Source organism: Pelophylax lessonae (assembly GCF_965119305.1).
Source record: "Pelophylax lessonae genome assembly, chromosome: 2".
In the NCBI taxonomy this organism is placed as follows: domain Eukaryota; kingdom Metazoa; phylum Chordata; class Amphibia; order Anura; family Ranidae; genus Pelophylax; species Pelophylax lessonae.
The window spans coordinates 33,847,248-33,861,521 of NC_138769.1; the positions used below are offsets into that span (position 1 = coordinate 33,847,248).

At 44.9% G+C, this 14,274-nt stretch overlaps 1 protein-coding gene across 5 annotated transcripts in view; it reads left to right on the plus strand.

Annotated features, from left to right (window-relative positions):
- TMEM39A (transmembrane protein 39A) overlaps window positions 1-13,898 on the plus strand; it is a 98,145-nt gene extending 84,247 nt beyond the window's left edge. For 3 of the 5 annotated variants that reach the window (XM_082248357.1, XM_082248359.1, XM_082248358.1), the window contains 3 exons: window positions 3,772-3,828; window positions 11,205-11,325; window positions 13,166-13,898. In XM_082248357.1, coding sequence (XP_082104483.1) covers window positions 3,772-3,828; window positions 11,205-11,325; window positions 13,166-13,399 — 412 coding nt within the window. In that variant the 3' untranslated portion in view covers window positions 13,400-13,898. The remainder of the gene's footprint in view (window positions 1-3,771; window positions 3,829-11,204; window positions 11,326-13,165) is intronic. The other 2 variants (XM_082248360.1, XM_082248361.1) reach the window with 1 other exon arrangement.
- The last annotated feature ends 376 nt before the right edge of the window (window positions 13,899-14,274 follow it).

Sequence of the window (14,274 nt, forward strand, 5' to 3'; positions counted from 1 at the left end):
GACCCCAATCTGTGCCCATTAGTGATGCCAGTCAGTGCCGCCCATCAGTGTCCACCAGGGCCGCCCATTGGTGTCCACCAGGGCCGCCCATCGGTGTCCACCAGGGCCGCCCATCGGTGTCCACCAGGGCCGCCCATCGGTGTCCACCAGGGCCGCCCATCGGTGTCCACCAGGGCCGCCCATCGGTGTCCACCAGTGCCGCCCATCGGTGTCCACCAGTGCCGCCCATCGGTGTCCACCAGTGCCGCCCATCGGTGTCCACCAGTGCCGCCCATCGGTGTCCACCAGTGCCGCCCATCGGTGTCCACCAGTGCCGCCCATCGGTGTCCACCAGTGCCGCCCATCGGTGTCCACCAGTGCCGCCCATCGGTGTCCACCAGTGCCGCCCATCGGTGGTCACCAGTGCCGCCCATCAGTGCCACCTAATCAGTGCCCATAAGTGAGAATAAAAATATGTGGAGCTGCGCTAATCCAAATGATGTCTTCAAAACCAACAGTAGGATTGTTATAAATGTTGCAATCAGATAATATAAATCAAATGTGAAAATTCAGACAATTATGCATTAACATAGATAACAAATACATAAGTGGAGGAAAATATTTAAAATATTTGTGCAAAATAAATTAATAAAAATCATTGGTGCATAATAAATAAGTGCAAGTCCATTCTTATCGTAAAAAAATCATCAAGGTGACAGGTGAGTAGTGTAATAAATACACACAGGTATCAGTGAACATTCAAAGATGTGAGGGGTGAAAAGAATATATATGTAACTCCCACCCTAGGTGGTTAGGTGAGGATCAAGTCACTCTTCTCGGTGTGCTACACCCTTACCTTACTGCTATAAGGGAACAGCATGAAGTAAAGCACTGTCAGTCATGGAGTAAGCTCAGGGTGAAATGTAGGAAATCCTGGTGTCTCCAGCTCATGTAGAGCACCATAGGGAAACAAAAACGCTCCGTATAGTGTAGTTTTTTCATTTATTTAGACAAAAATGTATTAACTCACATTTCAGTAGGTAAAATCAAAAGAAACGCCTGTGTTGTATTCTCTGTGTTGCCCGAGCGATCAGTCGGCCGCACTTCTAGGTTTGCCTATCATCTGACGTCCCGACGCGTATCGTCACGGTTCATTTATTTACTTTTTTGTTATCTAATATGGACTATTTGATAGTGTATTGGACTTTATTGTAGCTTTATTTCACTTTATGCACTTTATTCACCATCTAATTATTTATTTATGTTATTTATGATCATTGATTGATTGATTGGCGCTGCATTTTTTTAGTTGAAAAAAATATAGAATGTCTGGGGGTTCTAAGTAGTTTTGTAGCAAACAAAATGATGATTTTTACATGTAAGGCCCCTCTCACACGGGCGATCTAAACGGATCCGCCTGTCAGTTTTTTTCAGGCGGACCTGATCAGTTGCTCCATGCATCCCTATGGGGCAGCGGGTGTCAGCAGAGACATCTTAGCTGACACCCGCTGCTATCCGATCCGATCCTGTCCGTGAAATCCAGACAGATGGAAACCCTATTTTCTATCCGTCTGGAGGATCAGGTCGGATAAGAGCTGACAGGCGGTCCGTTCTCATCCGATTTCCCCATAGAGGACAGCGGGGATCTGACAGCTCCATCTCTGCACACAGAGTGGAGACGGAGCTGTTATCCGCCTGCTCAGCGGTGATCGGCAGATCTATCCCCCACTGAGCAGAACCATATTTTCCATCCGTCTGGAGGATCGGTTCGAATGAGAATGGACAGGCGGTCCATTTTCATCCGATTTCCCCATAGAGGAGAGCGGGGACCTGACAGCTCCGTCTCTGCACACAGAGTGGAGACGGAGCGGTCATCCGCCTGCTCAGCGGGGATCGTCGGATTGATCTCCCGCTGAGCAGAACATTCTCCATCGGGCGCACCGCCCATGTGAAAGGGGCCTAAGAGATACAGTATCTCAAAAAAGTGAGTACACCCCTCAAATTTTTGTAAATATTTTATTATATTATATATATATATTATATATATAATGTTATTATATCTTTTCATGTGACAACACTGAAGAAATGATACTTTGCTACAATGTAAAGTAGTGAGTGTACAGCTTGTATAACAGTGTACATTTGCTGTCCCCTCAAATTAACTCAACACACAGCCATTAATGTCTAAACCGCTGGCAACAAAAGTGAGTACACCCCTAAGTGAAAATGTCCAAATTGGGCCCAGAGTGTTAAGATTTTGTGTGGCCACCATTATTTTCCAGCACTGCATTAACCCTCTGCGGCCCAGTCTCCGAAGGGAGGGGATCATGCTCTGCTTCAGTATGTCACAGTACATGTTGGCATTCATGGTTCCCTCAATGAACTGTAGCTCCCCAGTGCCGGCAGCACTCATGCAGCCCCAGACCATGACACTCCCACCACCATGCATGACTGTAGGCAAGACCCACTTGTCTTTGTACTCCTCACCTGGTTGATGCCAAACAAGGTTGGCATCATCTGAACCAAATAAGTTTATCCTGGTCTCATCAGACCACAGGAGATGGTTCCAGTAATCCATGTCCTTAGTCTGCTTGTCTTCAGCAAACTGTTTGCGGGCTTTCTTGTGCATCATCTTTAGAAGAGGCTTCCTTGTGGGACGACAGCCATGCAGACCAATTTGATGCAGTGTGCGGCGTATGGTCTGAGCACTGACAAGCTGATCCCCCCCCACCCCTTTAACCTCTGCAGCAATGCTGGCAGCACTCATACGTCTATTTCCCAAAGACAACTTCTGGATATGCTGCTGAACACGTGCACTCAACCTCTTTGGTTGACCATGGCGAGGCCTGTTCTGAGTGGAACCTGTCCTGTTAAACCACTGTATGGTATTGGCCACGGTGCTCAGCTCAGTTTCAGGGTCTTGGCCATCTTCTTATAGCCTAGGCCATCTTTATGTAAAGCAACAATTCTTTTTTTCAGATCCTCAGAGAGTTCTTTGCGGGGCCATGAGGGGCCATGTTGAACTTCCAGTGACCAGTAGAGAGAGTGAGAGCGATAACACCAAATTTAACACACCTGCTCATCATTCACACCTGAGACCTTGTAACACTAATGAGTCACATGACACCGGGGGAGGGAAAATGGCTAATTGGGCCCAACTTGGACATTGTCACTTAGGGGTGTACTCACTTTTGTTGCCAGCGGTTTAGGCATAAATGGCTGTGTGTTGAGTTATTTTGAGGGGACAGCAAATTTACACTGTTATACAAGCTGTACACTCACTACTTTACATTGTAGCAAAGTATCATTTCTTCAGTGTTGTCACATGAAAAGATAGAATAAAATATTTACAAAAATGTGAGGGGTGTACTCACTTTTGTAAGATACGGTGTCAGAATAGGCTTGGAAGCAAATGGTTAAACATATCAAAAGGCAAAGAAAAATAAAATGAATATATTGCAGCTTACCAGTCCTTAGATGGTGCTGCATTAGTCTTCTCTTTTCAGGCTTTTTTGTTCCTTTATTTTAAAGCTTCCAGTTCTAGGGTGACAATGTTCACTCTCTGAACTGTGGAGGAGAACAGCATTGTCACCCTAGGCTGCTCTCCAAATTTGGGCTTCAAATACATTCTCCCCCCCCCCCCCCACTCGCTTTCATTACATGGGGGGGCTTTCGGTAGTTCCCAGCTGGGAAAGCTGATTACATTGTTTGAAATTTCAGTTCAAGGTGCAGGAAATTACAAGCAAACTGGATTTCTGACAGGATCAACTGATAATTTTTCTGTAATTTCAGAAGGAAAGTTCTTAGCCTGAAAAAGAAAACAAATGCAACCACCACATCTCAGGACCGGTACGCTGCAGTATATTACATGTTTGTTATTAGATTTAGATAACTTTTAAAGCAGAAGTGTAGCTTTTTTTTTTTTGGCTAAGCCCCCACTCCTCTGTTTTAAAGTCGTCCTCCATGGGTTCGCTATGTGGTCATGTGAGGTCACAGTTCTGCTGTGGTGGGTGGGGCCTAAACTGTGCAGAGAGTGGCACCTTGTAATGACACCAGCAAAGGAATCTTCCAATTAGGTAGGGATGCACCGAAATGAAAATTCTGGGCCGAAACCGAAAATGCAGGATGCCCTTGGCCAGAAACCGAAACCGAAAATGACTTTTTCCCCCAAAAAAATTTAAGATAGATAGAACAGGGGCATACACCAAAAACAGGCAGCGACGTACACCTGTCGCTGCCACCCTGTCACAGTATATGTACTGTGACTGGTTGGCAAGAGGTTAATTTAATTACCAATGGTATTTGTATTATGCAGCATGAGGGGGTTAATGTATTGTCACTACTGGTCACTCATCTATTAGTGACCGACCAGTGGCAGTTAATTAACCCCTTTGTGCTGCATTAGTGCAACCAGTATCAGTGTTAATTAACACTGGTTGCATTGATACTGGTTGCACTAATGCAGCACAAAGGGGTTAATTAACTGCCACTGGTCGGTCACTAATGCATCAGTGACCAGCAGTGGCAATACATTAACCCCCTCATGCTGCATAATACTAATACCATTGGTAAGCTCGCCTCAGCTCTCCCCCCCCCCCCCCACTGCCTCAGCGGTCCCCCTCGGCAGTACACCCTCCCCCCCCCCCTCTGCCTCAGCATCTCCCCCCCCCCCCCATCCCAACGATTCAATCTCCTTACTGTCACTCTACTGAGTGCTCCTCTGGTGTCCTTCATTCAAAAGAAGCGCCTCTGGCCAGCGGCCCGCCTCCCGGTGATGTCACTACTACTACGATCTGTGTATTAATGAAGTGACACACCGGGCAGGGGGAGCGGCCGCTAATAACTATAACTATGTGAGCCTTCACCTCCCTGTCAGCGGAGATACATGCCTGATAGGGAAGTGAAGGCTCACATAGTTAGAGCTATTAGCGGCCGCTTCCCCCGCCCTCCCACCCGGTGTCAGGTCAGTTCATTCACACACAGTCCTGCTGACAGGGAAGATAAGGATCACATAGTTATATCTATTAGCGGCCGCTCGCCTGGTATGTCACTTCATTAATACACAGATCGTAGTAGTAGGGATGTCATTGAGAGGCGGGCGGCCGGCCAGAGGTGGGACTTTTAAAACCTGCGCTGCGCCCTCCTCCTTCCTCACGGCGGCCATATTAATTTCGGCATTGTTAACCCATTATCGGCCGAAATGGGATAGGCTCATTTTCGGCCGATAATTTCGGTGCATCCCTACAATTAGGGTAAATCTTCCGGCGACATCTGTCCTATGGTGGCCATACATGCTTCAATCGTATCATTTGATCAATAAAATCTGCAAAAATCGAACTGCCATTGCTTCCCTCTCCGATCAATTTTAACCACTGCTGGGCCGGAAGATTTTCCCCCTTAATGACCAGGCCATATTTTGCGATTCTGCACTGCGTTATTTTTTTACCTGTGCAATTTTTTATTTTTTGTGCCATAAACAAAAAAAGAGCGACAATTCTGAAAAAATAAAAAAAAACAATATTTTTCACTTTCTGCTATATAACATTCCCCCCAAAAAAAAAATTAAAATCAAAATTTTTTAACATTTGAGGCCAATTTGTTTTCTGCTACATATTTTTGATAAAAAAAATCGCAATAAGCATATTTTGATTGGTTTGCGCAAAATTTATCGCGTCTACAAACTACGGGAAAGATTTGTCATTTTTATTGGTTTTTTTTTTTACTAGTAATGGCGGCGATCTGCGATTTTTTTTTTTTTTTTTTTTTTTTTTTTTTTTTTTTTTTTTTTAGCCGGACTGCGACATTGCGGCGGACAGATCGGACCCCTAACTGACATTTTTTACACTTTTGGGGGGACCAGTGACATTACTACAGTAATCAGTGCTAAAAATATGCATTGTTACTGTAATAATGACACTGGCAGGAAAGGGGTTAACACTGTAGGCGATCAAGGGGTTAAATATGAGCCTAGGGGAGTGATTCTAACTGTGGGGGGCGTGGCTTGTGCAATGATCACAGAGACCTGTGTTCCTATATAGAAGGATCACAGGGGCTCTGTGATCATTGCAGGGAGAAGAACGCACTGCCGCAGTAAATGGGCGGTCCGGAAGAGGTTAAACTCAATTTGGATCGGATTTAACCACCTCCAGTCTTGGCCAATTCTGACATTTCTCTCATACATGTAAAAATATGAATTTTTTTTTTTTTTTTTGGTGATTATTTAGAACCCTCAAACATTATATATTTATATGGGTATGATTCTTGCGCTGTCTTGGTTGATATTAAAAATGTGTATGCCCTTAATGCTGCTTGTACTGTTACTGATGACCACTCAGTTAAATATAAAGAATAGGGGAGGAGTACCGCACTTCATGGATAATTAATAGATCTATATCAATAAATATTCAAATGGTGAGTGAGTAAAATACAAAGTCCATAAATCAATGTATAAAATTATAAGATCAAAATTATAAATATAAATTGTGTCATATAGATTCAGATCATATATTCTACTAATAATTCATATAAAATCCTTGTGTCCTATATATCCCAATCGAATCAAATATTCTGCTAATAATCCATAAAAATATAATAAATATTACTACCATTCATAAAAAATCTATTAAAATATAATAATAAATATATATATTTAGAGGAGGCCGTAGAGAATAAAATGGTTGTTGCAATTTTTTTTCTGTCGCACAATATTTGTGCAGTTATTTATAAAACGCATATTTTTATAATTAATTGTAGTGCAGGTGAGGAGGTCGCCAATGACCCCTGGGCATGTTTATTACACAAAACAAATAGAATACAAAAAGGTTAAAGGAATTCAATTTTTCCAATTCTGCTCAATAAGATGGTTAGAAACTGAAGCCCCTTCTGACAGGGATTGTTGTAGGGGAGTTGATCTCCGATATGGAATTTTATGTGCAGTAGAAACGAACGCGTGGACAACATTTTAAAAAGTGGGAAAAATGGAAATATAAAAAAAAAAAAAAACACAGTATATTTGAATATGGGGAAATTAAAAAGGAAAAAAAAAACATCACTACAGAACTTCACAGAGTTATATAGAAGTCGGGTAGGACAATAGGATGCTTAGCGAATTGGTGGGGGGGGATTGGAGGCTTGTGGGGTGGGAGTTAGGGGGGGGGGGGATATGTTTAAAAATGTTTCCATTTTGTCTCTCTTTATTAAAGAAATTATTTTGTACAACTGAATGAAATTAATAAAAATTATAGTAAAATAATAAAAAAAATTTGTGCAAATAAACACAATATTCTACTAAATTTTTTGAGTAAAATATAAAAGATTGGGGGTTGCGTTGAGGACATAGATACCAAACGTGTCAAGCCTTAAAATTGCACATGAAATCGCACACAAAAAAGAATGATGGCACCTAAAATCCTTCATAGGTAATTTAAAAGCCCTTCAAGGTCATCAACGCGGTATTAGCGTAGTGGTTTATCAAATGCAAATTTCCCGGAAAAAATACACTTTAATGAATTTTAAGGCACACAAATACAATATAAAAATATTTTGGTAAAACATAAGACGCTCTAAAATTGCGTAGGCTCCTGGAATGGTGGCAGACTACAGTACCTAAAAGTCTCCATAGGTGGCGCTTTAAAAGCCTATACAGGTTATCAGTTTAGTGTTACACAGAAACTCTGGTGCTAGAATTATTGCTCTTGTTCTGACGTCCACGACAATAACTCGTGTGATGCAATTATTCACCTATATGCATGCGGGACCTATGTGAGCATTCACATAAAATTTTTAAAAAGGTGTACAGTGTAAAAAAAATTTTTTATAATAAAATACTTTTTATTATTATTGATTTTATTTTAATAACTTTTTTTTTTACACTGTACCTTTTTTTAAATTTTTTTTTATTTTTTTTTTATTGAGGTTTCATATCACAAGAGATGAACAACATGCCTTGTGATAGCATGAGCGAATGCAGGTCCTCTTTATGGAGAGATGTGGAGTCTATTAGACCCCAGATCTCTCCTCTGGCCTCCAAAGTATCTGATCAAAGCAAGATTGGTTTGATCAGATGCTTTGATGCCTCGCTTCCCGACTTCTGATGTTCACAGGCAGGGAGGAACAATGGAAGTTTTTCACGCTCTATTTTGCGCATTCCAATGCGATCAGTCGGATACCAGGCTCCCTGATGGGACGGGAGAGCTTTGTAAAGCTATTGGGAGGGGGGGAGACCCCCTTCCACCACCTGTAAAAGTGATTGTGTGGCTGTATAGCTACTTGGATCACTTTTACATGAAAGTCAATTGCCTGCTGTAAATAAATAAAATGATGCCACAATTATAGCTGCAGCTATGACCATGATATCAACTCTCCCGCCCCATGAAGTATATACACACAGCGGTCGGAAATGGATAAACCAGGGGAGTCGAGACAGAAAGCTAGCGACCAATTGGTAGTGCCGGGATGGTCATGGTTGTATTTTAATCAGATTATCAGATTGCATGGTGAAAACAAGACGCGATTGATAACTTTTAAAAGTTTCTTTGCACAATCGATCAAAATCCACTTTCATGTGTGTGGCATGTTGATTGACTATCGATCGATTATGCGTATTAGGAGAGATAAACCACTTCAATACTGGGCACTTTCACTTTTTCATACAAATAGAGATTTCTTTTGGTGGTATTTAATCACCACTTGGTTTTTTATTTTTTACTAAAAAAAAAGAAAAAAAAATGAAAATTTTGGGGGGAAAAAGTTTTTTCTTAATTTCTGTCAGTAAATTTTGTAAATAAGTAATTGACGGGCTATACTGAACCCTGCACTGACGGGCTATACTGAACCCTGCACTGACGGGCTATACTGAACCCTGCACTGACGGGCTATACTGAACCCTGCACTGACGGGCTATACTGAACCCTGCACTGACGGGCTATACTGAACCCTGCACTGACGGGCTATACTGAAGCCTGCACTGACGGGCTATACTGAAGCCTGCACTGACGGGCTATACTGAAGCCTGCACTGACGGGCTATACTGAAGCCTGCACTGACGGGCTATACTGAAGCCTGCACTGACGGGCTATACTGAAGCCTGCACTGACGGGCTATACTGAAGCCTGCACTGACGGGCTATACTGAAGCCTGCACTGACGGGCTATACTGAACCCTGCACTGACGGGCTATACTGAACCCTGCACTGACGGGCTATACTGAACCCTGCACTGACGGGCTATACTGAACCCTGCACTGACGGGCTATACTGAACCCTGCACTGACGGGCTATACTGAACCCTGCACTGACGGGCTATACTGAACCCTGCACTGACGGGCTATACTGAACCCTGCACTGACGGGCTATACTGAACCCTGCACTGACGGGCTATACTGAAGCCTGCACTGACGGGCTATACTGAAGCCTGCACTGACGGGCTATACTGAAGCCTGCACTGACGGGCTATACTGAAGCCTGCACTGACGGGCTATACTGAAGCCTGCACTGACGGGCTATACTGAAGCCTGCACTGACGGGCTATACTGAAGCCTGCACTGACGGGCTATACTGAAGCCTGCACTGACGGGCTATACTGAAGCCTGCACTGACGGGCTATACTGAAGCCTGCACTGACGGGCTATACTGAAGCCTGCACTGACGGGCTATACTGAAGCCTGCACTGACGGGCTATACTGAAGCCTGCACTGACGGGCTATACTGAAGCCTGCACTGACGGGCTATACTGAAGCCTGCACTGACGGGCTACACTGAAGCCTGCACTGACGGGCTACACTGAAGCCTGCACTGACGGGCTACACTGAAGCCTGCACTGACCGGGGTCATTTATTGGTGTCACTGATGTGCTCTGATTTTTCTTTACTGTAATCAGGGCACTGATGATCGACTATGTTGCTAAGCTGAAACACCGATCTCTGTGTGCCTGTCACAGAACCCCCCCACCACAGTTAGTAAGCACAATTTAGGAGCACACTTAACCCCTTGATCACTACTAGTATTAACCCCATCCCTGCCAGTGTCATTTATACAGTAACAGTGCATATTATTTAGCTCTGATCACTGTATTAATGTCACTGGTCCCCAAAAAGTATCACTTAGTGTCAGATTTGTCCGCTGCAATGTCAGTCCTGATAAAAATTGCTGATCACCGCCATTACTAAAAATCTATCCCATAGTTTGTAAATGCTATAACTTTTGGGCAAACCAATTAATATACGCTTTTTGTGTTTTTGTTTTTTACTATAAATATGTAGCCGAATACAAATTGACCTAAACTAATAAAAAATTTGATTTTTATTTTTTATTGGGAATGTTTTTTATAGCAGAAAGTAAAAATATATATATATATATATATTTTTTTTTTTTTTTTTTTTTTGGGGGGTTTTTTTCAAAATTGTCGCTTTTTTTTTTGTTTATAGCGCAAAAAATAAAAATCGCAGAGGTGATCAAATACCACCAAAAGAAAGCTCTATTTGTGGGAAAATAAGGACATCAATTGTATTTGGGTACAGCGTCGCACGACTGCGCAATAGTTAACGCAGTGCTGAATCGCAAAAAATGGCCTGGTCATTAAGGGGGTACAACCTTTTGGGGGCTGAATTGGTTAAAGGGACAGGAAGGAGCCCTATTTTTTTTTTTTGGGGGGTAACAACCACTTTAATAGTCAGCGGAGTGCTTGCAGATAAAAGTGAGCCTCCTGATTACTTATAGGGGACTCTGAAAGTGTGTCCCTCCCATCCCCCCTCCTGCCAGTGACACCCACGGTGGTTCCTGAGTTCTCCCGTTCCTTTGGGGAGCCCAGGATGGTGGATAATGGCCTGTACACGAGCCTAGGAAGCCATCGGAGAACATCTATTTCCTGACACCCCCTGACCCTGGAAGACAACAGTGTTTGCCTAAAGTTGGTGCAGGCACCCCCTACAAGGCCCCCTATAACACCATGCTGCCCCCCATTGGGGCGGAGGCTGGGTGTGGTGACTTTTTATATATCTCAGGGACTTTACTAGCAATGTATCCCCACCTGGAGTTTCCAGCTCTGCAAATCTGCAGTGGGGTCTCGCTCCTGCTGCTGCATTCTGCAGAGTGCGAAACGGGAGCAGTTCAGGAGGGAAGAGGGTGAACCCCATGTAAAAGTTTTATTGGGAGGGGTGTACTGTGGTCTATGTTTGTTACAGCCCACATATCTGTCATCTTAAGTGACCTTTCTCTCTCTTCTTCACAGCTGGTCAGAAAGCACAGTGTGGCCCCAGGGCGTCCTGGTACGACACAGCCGAAGCTTGTATAAAGCCGTGGGGCCCTATAATGTAGCAGTGCCTTCAGATGTCTCTCACGCCAGATTTTATGTAAGTAGAGCCTGATGGATAATTGAATAAATAAAGAGTGCGCAAAACCTCTGACTATCAAAATCACAATGAAAGTATACAATAAAGTGATACATATAATATCGGCTTCAAATAAATAAATAAATCAAACCATGATATAATAGAAATAAAAGGCCAATTCCAAAGGGATATACAGGGCTCCACTAGGGGCCAATATAAATAATCACACAAGATTCTACACTGGCCCCTAGTGGAGCCCTGTATATTGGCCTTTTATTTCTATTATAACATTGATGGATTTATATTGAATATAACTTTAGTTTTCTACTTTATTGGTGGTTTTATTTATTGATGCTGATATTTGGATCCTGAGCTCTGTGCCCCCCCCCCCCTCCACCTGAGCTCTGTGCCCCCCCTCCCCCTGAGCTCTGTGCCCCGCCCCCTCTCCCCCTGAGCTCTGCGCCCCCCTGAGCTCTGCGCTCTCCCCCTGAGCTCTGCGCTCTCCCCCTGAGCTCTGCGCCCCCTCTCCCCCTGAGCTCTGCGCTCTCCCCGAGCGCTGCGCTTCCCCTTTCCCCTGAGCTCTGCGCCCCCTCTCCCCCTGAGCTCTGCGCACCCCCCCCCCCCCCCCTGAGCCCTGCGCATCTCTGAATATTATGACTTAAGTTTTCTACTTTATTGGTGGCTTTATTTATTGATGCTGATATTTGGATCCCGAGCTCTGCACCCCCCCCCCTGAGCTGCGCGCCCCCCCCCCCCCCCAAACTCTGCGCACTCCCCCGAGCCCTACGCACCCCCCCCCGAGCCCTGCTCACCCCCCCCCGAGCCCTGCTCACCCCCCCCCCCCCGAGCCCTGCTCACCCCCCCCCCCCGAGCCCTGCTCACCCCCCCCCCCCCCGAGCCCTGCTTACCCCCCCTGAGCCCTGCGCCCGGCACATCCTTGAATACTATGGCTTTAGTTTTCTACTTTATTGGTGGTTTTATTTATTGATGCTGATATTTGGATCCCGAGCTCTGCACCCCCACCCTGAGCTTTGCGCCCCCCCCCCCCAAGTTCTGCGCACTCCCCCGAGCCCTATGCACCCCCCCCCAGATCTGTTCACCCCCCCCAAGCCCTGCTCACCCCCCCGAGCCCTGCGCACCCCTGAGCCCTGCGCCCGGCACATCCTTGAATACTATGGCTTTAGTTTTCTACTTTATTGGTGGTTTTATTTATTGATGCTGATATTTGGATCCCGAGCTCTGCACCCCCACCCTGAGCTTTGCGCCCCCCCCAAGCTCTGCGCACTCCCCCGAGCCCTATGCACCCCCCCCCCCGAGATCTGTTCACCCCCCCCAAGCCCTGCTCACCCCCCCGAGCCCTGCGCACCCCTGAGCCCTGCGCCTGGCACATCCTTGAATACTATGGCTTTAGTTTTCTACTTTATTGGTGGTTTTATTTATTGATGCTGATATTTGGATCCTGAGCTCTGCGCTCCCCCAGCCCCCCCCAACCGAGCTCTGCACTCCCCCCTGAGTTTTGAGCCCCTCCCCCTAACTCTGCGCCCTCCGCACCCCTGAACTCTGCACACCCCGCACCCCTAACCTCTGCACTCTGTATGTAGCGCACCCCAAATGCAAACGGCCCTTTGAGGACAACCATACTGCTGATGCTGCCCGCGATTGAGTTTGACACCTCTGCCTGGGATGATCTCGCACTGCATGATGCTGTAGGCATGTAAGTGCCTAGGCACAGGAAGTGCACTTCTATTTTTTTTTTTTTAGGAGGATCTCAAGAGTTCAGCTTTAAACAGAGTTGTTGAGAGTTGTAATTTTATCAGGTTAAGGATGATTGACTCACTGAGGTTTGTTTCTGTTCTTGTAGTTCCTATTCCACCGGCCGTTACGGCTCCTCAATACCCTGGTGGTGATGGAAGGCAGCCTGGTGCTGTATCAGCTTTACTCCCTGCTCCGCGGCGAGAAGTGGAATCACACCCTTTCCATGGCGCTCATCCTGTTCTGCAACTACTACGTCTTGTTCAAACTTCTACGGGACCGAATAGTATTGGGAAGGGCTTATACTCACCCCCTCAACAGCTACGGACTCAAACCCCACTGAAAAGGACTAGGCCCGGAACAGTGGACTTTTTTTTTTTTTTTTGTAGGGGTTGGAGAATGTAACCGCAGATGAAAAAACAACAAAAAAAAAGAAATATTTTCATACAGGTCTATTTTTTTTCCTCTCAATGTTTATAAATATTTAAGATATTTTATATTTTGTATACTTTTTTTTTTTTTCTTGTGGTCACCGGTTTGGGGAAAGCTATCCCAGCAATGTACCAAAACGTCTTTGGTTTTATAATGCAGGTATTATTGTATACATATACGATTGTGTATGTGCATGTCCTAGAAGGAGACATTGCAGCCCGACCGTCCTCCCAATATCATCCAAAAAAAAGGAGGGAGGGCGGGGCGGGGAAGCGCAGTGTTATAAGGGGCCCTGTAGAGGGCGCCACTCTGTGCCCAGCAAATTTCAGTGCCACTTGCCTGTGTTAATGATGGCAGAGCTTGATAGTATTGACAAAAACAATAATAAAAAAGACAAATAATTTTCATAATTCTTTGAGTGATGTGTGCTTAAGAGAATATCAGTAAGAGAACTCAACACGTGTTTTGCTGAAGTTTCTATTTAGATTTGTCTTTTTTTCTTGAAAAATGAAGGTAAGTTATTGGGAAAATAGGGCTAAAAGAACTTGGGGTATCGATGTTCCGGTGGTCCATTTTCTGTATCCGTAGATGAAAACCAGATACAATGCGGATTTCAGACCCCTTAACGTTTTTTTCCTGGTATATTATTATTTTTTAAATTGAATGTAATTTTTTTAGTGTTCATGGTGCAGGAAATGCAGGGGCCGCAGGCATGGTGCAGGAGATGCAGAGGCTGCGGGCATGGTGCAGGAGATTCAGGGGCTGCAGGCATTGTGCAGGAGATTC